The sequence below is a fragment of the Canis lupus genome, chromosome 30 (genome assembly GCF_048164855.1).
Source record: "Canis lupus baileyi chromosome 30, mCanLup2.hap1, whole genome shotgun sequence".
NCBI lineage: Eukaryota > Metazoa > Chordata > Mammalia > Carnivora > Canidae > Canis > Canis lupus.
Genome location: NC_132867.1, coordinates 28,551,014 through 28,568,311, shown reverse-complemented (window position 1 = coordinate 28,568,311; position 17,298 = coordinate 28,551,014). Strand labels below are relative to the sequence as shown.

Here is a 17,298-nt window from a genome sequence, read left to right as displayed (position 1 = left end):
ATAAAACTAAATTCTATATTTAAGGGACAATTATGGATTCTCTGTATATAGAAAAATGTACCATATAAGGTTTGGCATGGTGGTAATCTGCTCTTCTTAAGTGAGTCATTAGTAATTTTGTGATAGGCATTCTAAAGGAGAGGAATCAGAAGCAACTTTAGATCACTGAGTAGTCCAAAAGGCAGAAATCTTGGTTACAGACACATTATATCATTAGGGATTCAAGGTAGATTAGATTTGCTTGCTTATATTATTATTTTTGTTGTTTGAAAGGGATTGTCCGGTCCAACCCTCAACATTAGCCTGAGATCACAAACTCAAATGCTTCCAGAGGTCAAGCAGATATCATAACTGAATAAACTTGTTTGCTTGTGGAAGCAATAGGGAATGGTAGCAACTATGGAAAATTAGAGAACACATGACTCATCTAAAGGGGGCAACTGCTTGACAGGTTAGTCAATTGCACATGTGGGATTTTGAACAAAAATTTGTTAGATGTTCCATTCTTTCATTTTAAAAAATCAGATTTTAGGTGGACTGTCCAACGTTAGGACATTTAGCCACAAATTCATTTTTAAAAAAGGCTATGTATCCCATGTTCAGCTTTTGATAAATATTAATTTAATTAACCAGATGAAGATCATCTTCCTTTACCTTTTACTGTGAATACACAATCAATTTGACTCCCTGCTGTCCATCTGGTGCTAGGAATATATGCTATGGAGAAATTAACTTTATTATTATTGTTGTTATCAAGAATGCATTATAAATAAATCTGTAGAGTGATTGAGCTAGAGAACCCTGTAACTACTTTCTTGTCCCTTGATTTTCAACAACTTTCCCTGACGAAATACCAGTTTTGCTAGCAAAGTGTCTATTTTTTTCCCAGATGGTGAACTCTCCTATAATTAAATGAACATGTTCTGCAGGGGGCTCAGTGGGATTGTTAGACACTAATTTTAAAAAATGCTATGATTCTTTTTGTAAAACAATCTAATATCTTCCTAACCAAGCTTTGTCACCTCATTTTCCATAATAGAGGTGGAGGGAGTTAGACAGATGCTATTTTTTTTATATCCCCCAATTGCTGATTTATTTAAAAGGGCCCTAAGTTAGACAAAAATAGCAGGAGTGGGTACTTTTACCTGAATCTTTCCAAAATCAAGACCTTAAGATTGTATTATATTCTGCATCTACTTGGAGGAGCAACTCTGGTTTCTTAGTAGAACTATGTTTAGATTAAATTATAGAGTTGAATCCTGTACTTTCCTCATTTTATCTTCCACCTCATAAGCCCATCTTGACCACCTTCAACACTACTTCTTGCTCACCCAGTTTCTTATCTGGTAATAATGAAAGAAAATAACACTGTGTATCACTCCTGAGAATATATGTGTTTTACTAGGAGACTTTTAATGGGCACTTCTTCTAATGAATGAATTTAACACTAAAGATAAAATTTGGGGGTAGGGAAAATGGAAAGGAAGCAAGGGGCTTCTTTCTGCAACAGTCTTGAATCAATGCAGCAATTTGAAAATGACTTTGCCCTCATGTAAATGAGGCTCTGATGAGTACCACTGTATCATATATAATGTGACATAGGGACATGAGTGATCCAACGCAGTCTACCTTTTCCAACCTCATTCATACTCTGACACACAAGTTCCAAAGTTGAAGAGCTCTTCCCCCTCCCTAGATAAAAAGAACTACACTCCAGGAATTTTTCATACTGGTTATAAACCTGTCAAGCTTTTAAACCAAAAACAATGAAGGAATAATTGGAACAGATGGCAGACCTCAGAAAGACGACATCCATTGGGAATACAGCTGTTGGATAAATTTGTGAGATGTTTCTTCTATGATGAATTGACTCTTTAAGAAAGCTCAGTTGCTATTCAGGAAGATCTGTGTGTATACATATATATTTTTTCAAGTGACTTGTAATAAATCACTTCCGATGTCACTCACTCCACTTAAGCAACAACAACAAGGCTGAAGCTAAAATATATTTAGATACCAAAAATTCTCCACACAATTCTGGTCTTGCCCTTACTGACTCCCTGAAGGCTTCAAAGTCTTTGCCATGGTCAAAAATTGGCAAAGTCGGCTCAGTCACAACACAAAATTGAAGACTTTGCTTCTTTGAGACTCTCAGGACAGAAGCTCTGGAAATGCGCCTCCTGAGGGATTTAAAATAAAACTTCAAAAGAATGAGAGCAGTTACAGCTTAAACAGGTTACTAGAAGGCTGGAAATTACCTTCCTTAGAGAACAACTTTAAACAGAGACCCGATTCCCGTCTGTCTGAAATGTTTTAGGTATTGTGCAGCCTGAAGGCACAAGGAGAGCGTCAGTCAACATTTATTGAGTGCCCACTGTGTATACTGCTATGATTACAGCGGCAACCGCTACCGTAAGAACAATTCTCACGCTCTTGAAAGCATTTTCTTGTGCATTAAAGCGAAGCTCTCCTGGTTCACCTAATTGCTCACATGCCATGTGTATGTTAATGGTGCTAATTTTGACACTAACCATTATTCTGAGGGTATTTAAGGAAGCAGCCAATATCTTTTAATTTGGCTTAAAAGAGCCATTTTCTCACCAAAAATCCATTCTTCTAATTGACAAGCCACAATCTAACTCCAAAACATTTGGCTCTTCTTTTAAACTTGATTTTGGGTACTGACAATGACTTTAGGAAGTTTGGGGAGGAAAAAAAGAAAAATGACAAATGCCACAATGTTAACCTTCTGCTTTTCCAACATAAAACATGCCATGGAACATGAGGTTTGTGTATGTGGAGGCTGAAGACAGGAAGAGAGGTAGGCTGTGGGGTAGAGGAAGCAGCTTTCATGGAAATAACACTAGGTGAGAAGTAAGAAGAAATGAGTTAAGTCCTTGCCTCAGCCAGTAACTAGTACTTTTACTCATACTTTCACATCCTAAATTTCTTCAAGGCTAAAATACATGGACTGGAGTATATGATTTCTAAGATGTCTTCTGGTTCTAAGATGGCCCGTTTTTCCACCTGCTGTTTGATTTTTGCATTCCTTTTTATTTCTACCAAGAAGAACTTTAAAGTTTACAAACAGAATGAAGGTATACTACTTCCCTACTGAGTAAAAGAAATACTAACAAAAATTTTCAGCATCCAATGAAAAATTGTGTAAATGCATCTTACCATCTTTTAATATCTCCCTTTGCATTAATTGGCATAGAAAGCCAGTACTGAGCAAGCTATGGCTATAGACGCTTGTCAGTACTGTCTAACCGTAACATAATTAAAAGCTTAATAACATTACTAAAAGATTGAGTATAGAAAAATATCGATGAAGTCCTTGCACATCTTCCAAACTTAGCTGAATTTTTAGAACCTTTGAAGTATTTAAATTCTAATCCTAATGGTATATTACTCAGTATGGACTAATTACTATAACCAACATCTGCTATTTTGAGATTTTTTTTAAAGAGTTTATTTATTTATTCATGAGACATACACACACACAGAGAGGCAGAGACATAGGCAGAGGGATAAGTAGGGGACTTGATCTCAGGATCCTGGGATCACGACCTGAGCTGAAGGCAGATGCTGAACCACTGAGCCATCCAGACTTCCCAACATCTGCTATTTTCAAGTGGCTTACATCATAAACGTTTGTTTCTTGACCTTGCCATAGTCCAGTGTGGATCGAAAGAGGGATTGCATCATGCAGTCATCCAGGGACCCAAACTCCTCCCAACTGAAGGTTCCACTATCCCTCGTGACTCAAAGTCGTTTCCTTCCTACTGCGTATTTGGGGAAATGGAGACAGAAAGTAGAAGATCATGTTGGGAGAATGTGAGACAGGACTGGAAATAGTCATGTCACGTTAGCCCTGAATGGCTAGAAACTGGTCACATTACTACACGGAATTAATTGTGAGGGGGATTGGGAAATGTCTATCTCTGCCCTAGGAAGAAGACAAGATGACACTGATGATCATCTAGCCAGGCTGTCACAATATTAGACAATTGAGAAGAAATAGAATCCAAACAATGAAATCCCCCAACATGGGATTTATGAAAGCCTCACCAGAAACGGAGTATACAGTAGAATTTCCAGCTCAGCTTTTCCTTATTGAAAAGGAACAGACAGTCTGGCAAGAGTTAATCTTGAATGTCAGCTATCCAGTTTCCAATTATTTAGAACCTTCAAAATAAAGACTTCAACTTCCATGACCTTTGCCAGTCCATTTGTGCATTGGGGTTGCCCAACAGCCATGAAGGCGTTACCTTTAAGACAATGATCCTTCTTGACATCTTCAATCTTTTGGTGACCAATATCCAAATGATCTTACTTACAGGTTCTCCTTACCGGGATAAAATCACTATTGCTATTCTTCAGTTACAAGAAGAGGGCAAACTGCATATGATGAAAGAGAAGTGGTGGCGGGGGAATGGCTGCCCCGAGGAAGACAGCAAAGAGGCCAGTGCTCTGGGAGTAGAAAATATTGGGGGCATCTTCATTGTTCTGGCTGCTGGACTGGTCCTTTCTGTATTTGTAGCCATTGGAGAATTTATATACAAATCACGGAAGAACAATGATGTTGAACAGGTGAGTCATCTCTTTCTAGGACGAGGTAGTTTTTAGTTTGTGTTATCTGTCTTAAGTTTGAGGGTTTAAATGATGCCTGCCCTTTTTTTGTAACAGTCTATTGAATTAGATGCCCAGAAGAGCCATTTCTGAGTTAGAGCAAAGAGCTATTGAATCCGTGCCAGGTGCTGCTGGCACTGCAAGCCCATCATTTATTAATGAGAAGAAGGAAGCGCCTTATATACTAAATCCAATTAGCACTATTTGGAATGGCAGTGCAGAAATTCCAAACTCAGTTAATTTCTTGAACAGTTATTTGCTCTTAAGATAGAAACCCTAGATAAAGCAAGCAAGAAATAAATCCAAAATTGGAAAAGATATAAAAAGATCTTTGAGAAAAATGTTACCATCCTTTCTTTAAGTCTAGATGCTGAGCGCATGTACTAATGCAAAACAATTTACGTAAAGATATAAATATAGTATTTTGAAACTGAGCATTTAGCTCTCTCAAAATATGATTTGTAAAAGGATAATTCACCAATTTGGGGGGACCAGGAATATGATAAATTATACAGAATGACAATGAAATTTATTAGACACTTTATTTTTCCAAATTGTATTTAGAATTATAGTTGATTTTAACAGTCAACCATTTTTATGTCACTTTTATTTTTGATAGAAATCGCACCAGGAACTTACACCATTCTGAATAAGATGATTGTATTATTCCTTCATAAGCATGCTAGAATAAACAAAGTACAAAGCTCATGCCCATTGTCGTGCATTAGGCCACCCATTCAAATTAAAATTATTAGTAGAATTTTGAGACTAACAACAATTAATAACAGGGCTAGTTGAATGCTCAGCTGTTACTCTCTTGAAATTATTAATTATTTTAAACAAGGGGTTCCACATTTTCACTGTGCACTGGATCCCACAAATTATGCAACCAGTTCTGATTAATAATCCCATACCAGTCTCATTTCCTTAAGCTCCCAAAGCTGGGAATGGTTGATTATAACCTGGCTTTATCATGAAAATTTTCCCACAATTACAAGGCAATTGTGAGAACATTAAGCACCCCTTTCTTAGATTTTGTTAGAGAAAACTATCTATTTAAAAGGGAAAATGGACTGTTCTGCTTTGTTTTAACTTTCAATTTGCTCTTGAGGTGTCTTGTTTTATGCAACTAATTTGAAAAATAAAAGCTTGTATATGTTATGCTTTAATGTGCTTCTCATAATTGCCAGCTTCATTTTATTTAAATTTTCATTTAAACACTCATTTTTGCTTCTGATTTATTCATTTTTTTCTATATTTTTTTCTCATTTCTTTTGCATGCAAGGCTTTTTGTTTCTTTTATGGACTGCAGTGTAAGCAAACCCATCCAACCAACTCCACTTCTGGAACCACTTTATCTACGGATTTAGAATGTGGCAAATTAATTCGAGAGGAGAGAGGGATTCGGACACAGTCCTCAGTTCATACTGTGTAATCAGTTAAAGAAAAAAAAAGTGTGCCCAGTAGAAATTGTTTCTGCTAATTGGTGTTGTTGATGATATCTGTATCTACTAAGCATAAATAGCCATATTCCCTATCCTTTTAAGATAGCAGAACTCATGTACTTTAGACATTGAATTCAATGCACTGAGAACAGATGTGCATTCTGTGTTGAAACTGAGGTTTATTAAGGGTATATAAACTCCAAGATATGTGTATTTTCCAGAATCTGCTATATTATCAAGACAATGGTTATCTTAATTCTATATGCATGCATTAAAAATAAATCTTTCTTCATGAAAAAGTAGATCCAGATTTTCAACAGTGCAAACCATAAAAACAAAATACTAATATTGTGGAATTCTTTTCATCTTTGTGGACCTTTTTTCTCCTCTTTCTCTCTCCCTGTCCCTTATGTTCTGTATATCCACACACGTTCAAATTACCCGAAGCCCTGTCTTTTTGTAGCAACTCTGTAACAATGTTGATGTTCAACTCAAATTGATTCCGCTATTTAAAATGTATTACTTACACAAAGACTCAAAGATGTCTTAGATTTAAAAATTGATAAATGTGATCCAGAAAATGAAAACTAAACTTGAAACCTCTGGCGTCACAAAAGAGCATTAGCTAAATTGAACATCACTCAGAAAGGCACAACACAGTCGAGAATGATTCCTGGGTAGAAATTCATTATCATCAAGTTCTCACATAACATTTACTTGACAGTCCTCTGTAGGTTCAGATCATAGTATGCTCAGAGTCTCTAAGGAACTGCTATTTTTTTTTCATGCTATAGATTATTTCTTGCAAACTCCAGACAAAGTCCTAAACTAGGAACTAATGCATAACATCTTCTATTTTCCACTTACTCACTCTCACTCTGCACTGATGAACATCTTTTCACAAGATGTTATTTTATTCCCTTCCTACTCACCCAGGATAGAGTGGTTGTTCTCATAGCAATCCTTTCTGAGCATCACCACTTTCACACTCATTTCTCTGGACCCTTCATCATTTATCAATTCATTCCAAGTATATTGGGGAGAAGGGCAAGGAGGAGAAAATAAGTAGAGGAAAGAATTTCCATGCACATTAGTTACAGATCTCTGTAGATTTATTTTCCACCTGCATTCAAAATGCTGTAAATAATTCCCACTCTAACTCAGCTTGGTGATATAGAAAACCAACTGCATACTTAATTGGTTGTGATGGAGGATGTCTGCTGTCCCTCTGAGCTTCTTTCCTCTTTGCAGTGAGTAGGGGAATTGAAGATGCCTTTCATCTTTCCTCAATATGGGATCAGTTGGTTTTTGTTCTCCTTAATGGGATTACCTTTTGACATATGAAGTTAGCCCCCAAAACATAGTTCTCAGAAGTAGAGATAAGCCATCTGTGCAATCATGTAACATTTTGTCTTCTCTTGCTTAGCTTTAAATGGGTTCCAAATTTTGAACACAGGTCTCTTTAATCAACACTATATTTCTTCAGTAAAGCACGTTTAGGAAAGTACACTCTTGCCCTGATTGTTTCTCAGTCTTGCTTTCTTCTTTAAATAAATGTACTTTTAAGAAAACATCTATAAATTACACCAACATTGATTTATTATTATTGAAGTGAAAGCAACATACTTTGTCCTGGTTCAGAGTTGCATCTTCATAATCAATAGAGTCAATGTTGGGATAAATATTTTATTATTCATAATTCATTGATTCTATATACAGAAATCACAAATTACCTAAGTTTATATTCCCAAGGGCTATTTAATAAATCAAAGATGCTACCAAAAAAATATAAGGGTGATTGATGAAGTTTAGATAATCAAGGCTAGCAATAACAAAATTCACTTTTCTACAGAGACTAACCTTTAAAAGTGTAATTCAGAGATTGAATAAAATTAATATTTGTATGCCACTTTAAGCTGTATACTACCTATTTCTCATATTTATAAATTACTTTACAGTTTTCAAAATGTTTGAAATGATAGTATTACATTTAATCCTTTCAACAATTTTATTTCAGCTTTACTAACAGATAAATAGATATTAGTTAGCAGCCTGGAATCCTAGATTTTAGAATCAGAAGATATTTTTCAAAATCAACCAAACTTAGGTGCAAGTTCTAGTACCTTCACATACCGAATAACTATAGACAAGTGACTTCATTTCTCAGAGCCTCGGTTTCTTAATATGTAATACTAGGGCATTATGTCTAGGTCATAAGGTTGTACTGAAGGAATCTCTTTCATAATGGATCCCATCGGCAAATGTTACTCAAGTAAGATTTTCCTGGTGTAAGTGACCTATAGAGCATTACTCTAAACATTCCTTTACTGCATGATATCTCAGTGTGTTTAACATGCTATGATGCATTGGGAATTTTCAACAAGATTGGAAAGTATTCAGTATTTCTCAAACTTACTAGATAACAGAATCTATTTTTCCCCAAAAACATCTTGACAGACCATTGTTCTATAGATCATACTCCAGGGAACACTGGCCTAATAATGTTTATCTCATCCAGTGATAATATACAAAACACATTAGCCATGCCTGGCACATAGTTCTTATTATTGGGGGTAATTTTTTAATTTCTCTGAGATTTAGTGTCTTCAATTGTAAAATGAAGATAATCTGTTGACCTCTATTTGCTATGAGAATTGAATGAAATAATATAATGGCATAGAAAATGAGATCATTTATAAGAATCCTGTTAACAGATACTGGTTAACAGTTCCTCATAGAGAAATTAAGTATTGTTCTCTAATCAAGTGGATGGTAAGTACAATTTATCATGCATCTTAATACAGAATCAGTTTGGAAAAGAGGTTTTCCAATATAAAGCTATAAAGCTAGTTCAAACTAGCTCTAAAACCACATTTCCTCATACAAGCATTAAAAATCAAGGGCAATTTCATTGCCTCCAAGGGAAGGACCCAAACCAACAATACATGAGGATCTAGAAGTTATGAACCTCATCTCTAGAAATTCTAATTTGATTAGTCTGAAGTGGGAGCAGGACAATTGTTTTGTTTTGTTTTGTTTTTTAAGATAACCAGTTGATTCTATTGTTTAGTAGTGATCTAAAGCATAACCTTATGCATATAGTTGGCATTCAATAAATCACTGATATTACTTGATTCTAGAGGTATGACACTAATTGTAAGCAAGAGATACAGCACATATTTAGCATTCAATGTTCAGTAGACCTTTTCTAGAGAGAATTCAAAAAGAAACTGCACATCTTTGTTATAAATATTTCATTATATTCAATTGATAACCTTCATATTTAGTTACAGCTGCTAGGCCTACTCAAAATGATCAAATCAGAAGTTGAATTGGTCTCTGCACCCTTTTTTCCCTTGAAGGAACTCCATACATTTCAGAAATGTAAGTCCCTTACACTCTCTTCTTTCTCACTTTATACATGCCCTAAACAACCAATTCTTGAGTCAAGTAAATGATCACTCACACCACAGTGACCCCACTGGGAGCCATTGGATTTTAAGTGAAATTTAGAAAAAAAGGGGAGAGGGCTTGAACATGAAAGAAAGTTTTCCAAACTTGATTTTTACATCATTAGTTCTCAGACTTTTTGGTGGACCTCAGAATCACCCAGGGAAATTACTTGCAATACACATTAAAAGTTTTACCTCCATAGATTCCCTCTCAGTGAGTGTAATCCATGGACTGGCATTTTTAACAAAATCTGAAAATGAATGCTTAAAAACCAGTTGTGCAGATTAGTTTTCATAAAAATTAGCCTAAGTACAAGCTTTCTCTCAAATTAGATCATGTACATGAGTTTCTATTAAAACTATCTTCAGTACAAGAGGTTTTTAAAATAGCTTTTCCTAAATGAGTTTTTTCCCAACAACCTTAAATACAGCTGTTTAAAACTGTTGGTAAGCATGAGTTTTCTTTAAAGTTAGATGGAATACAGCAATCTGTATTCTATTGTCAGAAGAGGTAAGAGTGAGATTTTTATTAACATTGGCAGTTTATCTGTGGATTATACTATAAGGAACACGGTTTAAAGTTAGCGAGAGAGCAGAGAGATATGAAAAGATTGAACAAGTACATCAAGAACTATGGAGCACCATAATGTTGTCTAATCTGGCTCCTGATAGCCTGTTTATAACCCAATGAAATAAGGAAAAAATTAAGCTTATTTTGTCTTAGACTAAAATTATAAGCTGAATTATTTTAGAGTTTTTCTAGCAAAATTGCAATTACCTAGCAACACATGGTGGGTATAGATCATGCCCTTAGGAAAATCAGCTGGATCATCTAGTTAAACCTTTCCCCAAAAATTATTTCCAAATACCTTACTGCATTTGATGAGTATTATTTTATGTTCTGTATAAGCCATTTATGGCAAAGCAGCACAACAATGAATCCCAATTAGTATCCAAGCCCATGACCCTTTATACTATAAGGTCTTTTTCCCAGTAAGCAATTTAAAAGTAGCCTGAACAGCCTGGAAAAGCAAAAGGAAAGCAAAGCATTCTTACTTCTTGCACTATTTTCTGCACATCTGACTGTGCCAAATGGCATTATTAATTAACTCTTATAGATAATGAAAAATTTCTGCTTGATGCTGCAGTTTTAACTTGCCTTTAGGAACCATCTCATTATGCTTCCCACAGTTATGGAATTTTATATGCACAGATGCACAAGCATATTAAAATCATTTTTGTTTCAAAATCCTCTCCACAGAGACTGATATCATGGAAAATGGGATTCTCCTTTAAATTTTCAAAGAAATTCTATTTGCACAAATAAGAACATTTTTTTGTGATAGAAAACCAAATGTTCTGTGTGGTTTCACACACTGTAGAATCTGAGCTTTGTAATCGACAACCCAAATAGAGCTAATTGGCCAAACTGCAAAATACTGCCATGTTTCCATGTTACAATGTACGCATCCAGATACATAACAAAAATAATGAGTAAGACTTGAGTGACATAATGAAGTTACTGTGATTCCATTTATCCTCTAAATTTAAACTAGTAGCATTAGAATTTTCTTTTTCCACAATTTTTTAACTGAAGTGTTTAGACTTCAAATATTTGGATTTTTCAACTGGGAAATAAAGGATAGTGCCCTGATCACTTAGTCATTATCAACCATAAGAACTAAGAAACTACCATCCACAGATAAGCCACCCTAATTTTGCATTTATCTTAAGTCCTAAGTGTCGCTTGGCACATTATCAGATGCCTCCAAGTGTCCTCAGCTTCATTTCTTCTGTAGTCTGATCACTTTATTTAGCAAGTGATTTGGAGAAGTCTCAATAGGTTATTTCTGTAATTGTGCAAAGAGGCTTTCTTTTGCCTGGAAACCCAAACATTCATCAAAACACAGATAGGCCAGGAAGCAATTAATATCCATTTAGAAATAACTTTTCAAGTGTACAATGGCAAAGTCTTCTAAACCAAGCAAACTCTAAAAGATATAAAAGGCTCTTATGGAAATGTAACCTGGGAATCACACGCCAAGAATGCAGGTTGCTGTGCTGCTGTTACTGAATGGGTATGTGACTTTGCATAAGTCATTATTCTTCCCTCATTCTCAGTCTCCATCTGTGGAATTAGGGGGTGATATTTAAAATTCTCTTACAGCCACAATAGTTTTTAAGTTTGATAAGAAGTGGGAAAGAAATAAAAATATAGAAACAGGACCAAAAAAAGAAGCTTGGCCAAATACAAATTTAAATAAGATTGTGCAGTTATTTTGAACATATTAAATTCTTATTGCCATAAGCAGAATTGCCTTCTCCTGCCCATGCTGCAGGATGGAATGATCTGCTCTGGATGTAGAGAAAACCAGCCATCATGGCATCAAAGAGTGAAGCAGTTCTCACCAATCATAAGCAAAGCACTACAAGCACAAGGAAAGCCGGCTATAGAAGTAGAATCATTCCTGACTTTGATGAGCCTACAGAGTAGGTAAAAACAAAAACAAAATAAAACAAACAAGCCAAACAAAGACATGTAGCTAGAAGTTTTTTGAAGCTATGGAACTGATTCCATTCTCAATCACAATTCAAGAAAGGGGGAGATCAACGGGACTGGAGCACACGGAAAACTATTCTGTAAGTGGAACTTAAATTCTGCTAAAAGCAAAGGGAAACAAAAATGATGTGCTTTTATTGTCTATTGATTTTACTCCTACCCCCCTCCACCCTTAAGCATCAAGGTTTTTATATGTATTGCTTCCAATCCAGACTTGAATCAAATTCTTATGTTTTGCGTTTTAAGTAGACTTTACATATAAATAGCATAGACAAAAATCTTGAAAACCATGGCTTTCAGGCTCAAGAACCAGGTGTTTAGTTTTTATAATTAGTTGCTAGTTTTTGTAGCTCAAATAGTTTATCTCTAATAAGCAGGAGCCAAAACCCAGAGGCCCGAAGTTGAGGAAATGCACAAAATGATGCTTTTTTCCCTCATGTTCCAATCCTTGACCAGCTTTTGACCACTAGGAAAGAAAGGAAGAATGGGAAGGAAGTCATTAAAGCTTCATGGTACCAAAATCATGGAGAGAAGGCCTTATGACCATCCCTGAGCCAAGTCCCCATCTGAGGACAGGAGAAAAGAAACCTCAGAAAAGTTCTGGGGAGATCCTAAACAGAAAATGCTATTTTGGGATTCACAAGGTATATATAGCCCAGGAGGTAGCAAAACTTGAGAGAAATTTTACATCCAACTGTCTTCAGAATGGTGGAATAACAACATGTAGGCCATGAACCTTGAACAGCTTCATAGTCCCGCTCAGTCCCAGAGCATCTCAGGGAAAGCACCCAAAACTCCATGGTGTTTCCCAATAGAACCCTGTGGAAGAGCTGAGAAAACCAGTGGACTGAAAGAATTGAGGTTGGAGTAGAAAAAACTCAGTGTGTGCACCTGACATGGAGACCATAGTGGGGCCATAAGCATCTCAGAGGACACATCAGAAAGAGAGAGAGAGAGACAGAGAGAGAGAGAGAGAGAGAGACAGAGAGAGCAGCATCCATGAGTTCCCAGGTTGCCATGCCCTAGTGGAAGCCAAAAGACAGAGGGCAGCCTTAGACTAGCTGCTCCCACTATCACCAATGCCCAGGCCCTCTATTAAATTCTCCTACACCAAGATGCACCTGGGAAAGAAGGAAGATGGGGAGAGGCTCATTTTAACTGAGCTATTAACCAAAGGAAATTTAGTTTTAAACCAAAAGTGAATTACTTTGAATTGATAATATCCACTAGCAGATGGGGAGATGAGGACCTCTAAGCTAAGATGAGATCTGTTATTATTTATTATGGTATCACATAGTTTTCTTGCACATCTAAGTTTATAGCTAGAGAAAAATGTATGTCCACTACATGTAGGCATAAGCTGGTACTGCAAGGACTTCATGATAGCACACACATGGACTGTGAACAACTAAAATCGTCTATCAGGCTCAATTTACCTCAGGGCCAAGGTCATTCTCTATATGAGAAGAGGCATACAAAAAATTTCTTTTATTTATGGCCCTAACTTAGCCTCTGATTTGCTGAAAGGACCAGTCCCCTCTTGTCTGTATGGTAATGGAAAGTCAATACTCATAGGATAATCTCAGGCCTTCAACATGGAGGCCTGGTCAGGTACATATAAGACCAATATTCAGAGGAAATGTGTAGGCTCCAAGCTTACAAGAAGAATGGAGTCAGGCTCAGAAGATGTAGGGAAGCCAGAAAGTAGCCAGAAGGACAAAGGAGATAGTCACACTGTCTTCTGATGATGTCTCCAGATAGGAGAAAGGTACTTTGGATTGGCATGCAAACCCACATTTCTGCCATTTTTAAGCAAGGAGAGTTGCTTACTTCTGTATATGTCCAGCCCACCTTAGACTTATTCTCATAACAGAAACACTTCCTTCTCTATGGTCATAATGCTTGGGTGGGCCACTTGGCAGCCACCTCTCCATACCTATCAGCCATGTTCATGCCTACTTTAGGGCAGTGGAGAGTTTCAGCTGCTCTTGAGCACCTTTCAGAGGCCATAAAAATAGAGGACAGTCTCTAAATAGCCTGATGATCAACTTTGATGACATTTCTACGCTCTAGTGACTGCTTCCTCTGAGTCTGGGACAGAGAGTTGGTACTATTTCCCTGTGGTTTCAGATCCCCCCTCTATTAAGCTGTCCCATATACTTGCTTTATCTCACCCCATGGGAGTTTAACTACAAAAGTGGCAAGTGAGGGGGCCCCTTCTCTGGTATTCCTCAGCATCTAGGCTTTCCCAGACCCTGGACAGCTGATTCTCCTTGAAAACACAGAATTATCCTAGCTTCATTCCCTACCCCCAGTCCCTTCACTGGCTGGGCCTTGAAGGCTCCAAGGCAAACGTTTACAATTCAAAGTGCCTTCTTTTTCCTTCTTTCAAACACCTGGGCTGTTGTAATTAATAGCTTCAAAGACTGCAGTGGCTTCTATAGATCCACAAAAATCTATTTAAGAACTCAAAGCTGCAAATTTTACTTTTTTTTCCTTTCTATGTCATCCCTACCCTGAGGGCAATGCATATAAAAGCTCTTGCTATAACTTTAAAAGTGGGAAAAGGGTTCAGATTCAGAAGATTTGGAAAAAGCACATGGATTAATATCAGAATGGAGCACTGCTCCCGTGTTAACCTCACTTTTCAAAGTTTTCCATGAAATTATACCTAATGTTAGAGGAGAATGAACTGGTACTCCAACAGTTTGGATGCAGAGCCAGAGCAGCCAACCCAAGTGAAAAATTTCTTTAAGAATTCTTAAAAATAATAATAATAATAAATAAATAAATAAATAAATAAATAAATAAATCCATTCCACTATATACTTATATTTATTTTAATGGAATAAAAGTATTCTAAATACAATCTCTAATAAATATGAACCCAAGGAAGATGATCCTTATGTATCTGGCGTCACTGAGTAACCCTTTGTCCGCCACAGATGTATGTTTATGGTTCGAAGGTTGAAAAATGGGTAATTCTGGAGTATGCATCCATGCAAAGAATTAGCTTATATTGAGGATCTGAGAGAGCAAAGATGTTGGCATCAAGCCCGAAGTATGGGTGCAAAAAAAGATAAAATAGAAGAGATGCAAGGAAAAAGGACATAGAGATAGTGAAAACATGAAATTAAAAGGAGATAGGAAAATGTGTTAGTGGGGTTGATGAACTGCAGCCAAAGGGAACACAGGAGTGAAGGGAGAGGAGATCCAGTTTAAACATTGAAGTTGCAAGAAAATGGGCTGGGCAAGGAGTGGCTTTTTGGATCACAGGTGGGGATAAGGGGACCATACTTTGAAGTTCTAGTTCAGTGTCTAGATTTCCTCTACCCTCAAATTTTGGGCACAAACTCAGGAGATGAGAATCAGCTTCCTCATTAGCTTTCAGGCACAATAATCATAACCCCTATTCTGGAAGCTAATATGAAGGCCAACTCCCAACCTCTCAGATTCTTTTTTCTTTTTTTTATGTCCAAGGATGGTGGCATGAGAAATGCCCCAAGGATTCTGAATGAACTCAGAAAATTCATAAAATGAGAGCAAATGGCAGCCAAATCCTGAGTTCTAGGATGTAAGAACTTCACACAAAGATAGTGTAGATACATGGCTTCCAATAATCTCCAATACTCTCCCTCCCTCTTTTTTTAACATAATTAGTAAGAGATCATTGAAGTCTGATCTCTGTTCTTAGATCATCAATTACCCTGGGAAGATATAAAACATGTATGCAGATAGGTGACCAGACTTTCCGAAGCCTTAATGTAGCAAACGTATGAATAGAATCCTTCCGTCCTTATTCCCTAAAAAGTTTCCTGACATTTTTCACATTCCAGGTTTGCTCCCACATTGAACCTCAGAGTTTAAAAATGTTAAGGATGTGAATGCTTAGATCTTTTTGTCAAAAACGAAAAAAATCATTGACACTGCCTCCACAGAACTATGACAGTAATTTGACCAAATCAAGAAAATAACAGCAATGATAATCTCATTATTTTTCAGTAATCTATTCCTTGATTTCTATATTTCACTACAATTTGGTCCATTTTACTAAAAATTGTCTTTACAAAAAGGCCTCAGATTAGAGCTTGCTTTCAAGTTAAAGTAGATCTTTATAAAATGAAAGATTTTATGTCTGTAAAATGACACAAATATAAAATCTCACAAAAAAAAAAAAAACCTAGACTTTTTTTTTGAGGCAGTTTATTTTAAGTACAGTACAAGAACTGGATTAGCTCCTCCCACCCTCCTCAGAGGAATATTTGTAGCATAAGGATAAAGGTGTCAGGAAAGAGGAATAATATATGTTCAGGTTCACACTAGTACCAAGAAAACAAGTATTGGGGATTAATCCAAAGAAGGTGCCATGATGTTGGCAATTATTTAAAAAAAAAAAAAAAAAAAAAAAGCCAAAGAGGAAGGTAAAAGAAAGCAAAAGAAGGCAAGAGAAGAGAGGGATGAGGAGGCTCACTAGGGACACACCACAGGCACAGAAGAAAAGAAGAGGAATGGCTTTCTGCAAAATAAACAAGCAAATCTCTATCCTTGTAAAACCAGAAAAGCTACAGTTCTAGTTGAAGCTTCACTTGTGGTTTCTAGAAGACTACTTGTCAGTTTTCTTCCCTCTACAAGAGAAGTCACATGCGCACATAGGTGTGTGCACATATGCACACACACTTGCACTTGTACACACACATACACATGTGTGCACACACACACATACACACACACATCACGTTATCTTTGGACGATGTCCAGAGCAGCATAAATGGCTCTAGCATAATTTATGACTACAAACCCACTTATTTATAAGTGAATTTTCTTTTTTTTTTATTTTTATTTTTTTTATGATAGTCACACACAGAGAGAGAGAGGGAGGCAAAGACACAGGCAGAGGGAGAAGCAGGCTCCATGCACCGGGAGCCCGACGTGGGATTCGATCCCGGGTCTCCAGGATCACGCCCTGGGCCAAAGGCAGGCCCCAAACCGCTGTGCCACCCAGGGATCCCTATAAGTGAATTTTCATATCAGACTTATCATCATAGGGATTCATTGTCAATGGGTTCAGAAGCAGATATATATATATATATATATATATATATATATATACATATATATATATATTTTTTTTTTAATGGCAAAAGACTGCAGTTAATTTTCATTTCCTTCTTATGCTTGAGTACCTATCCTTCACAGGCAAGACACAAGC

At 36.6% G+C, this 17,298-nt stretch overlaps 1 protein-coding gene across 6 annotated transcripts in view; it reads left to right on the top strand.

The window, feature by feature from the left end:
- GRIK1 (glutamate ionotropic receptor kainate type subunit 1) overlaps positions 1–17,298 on the top strand; it is a 361,214-nt gene that overhangs the window by 339,693 nt on the left and 4,223 nt on the right. For 4 of the 6 annotated variants that reach the window (XM_072806695.1, XM_072806696.1, XM_072806699.1 and 1 more), the window contains one exon: positions 4,343–4,593. In XM_072806695.1, the coding sequence (XP_072662796.1) occupies positions 4,343–4,593 (251 nt within the window). Of the gene's footprint in view, positions 1–4,342; positions 4,594–5,917; positions 7,927–17,298 lie in introns of those variants that run through there. The other 2 variants (XM_072806698.1, XM_072806700.1) reach the window with 1 other exon arrangement.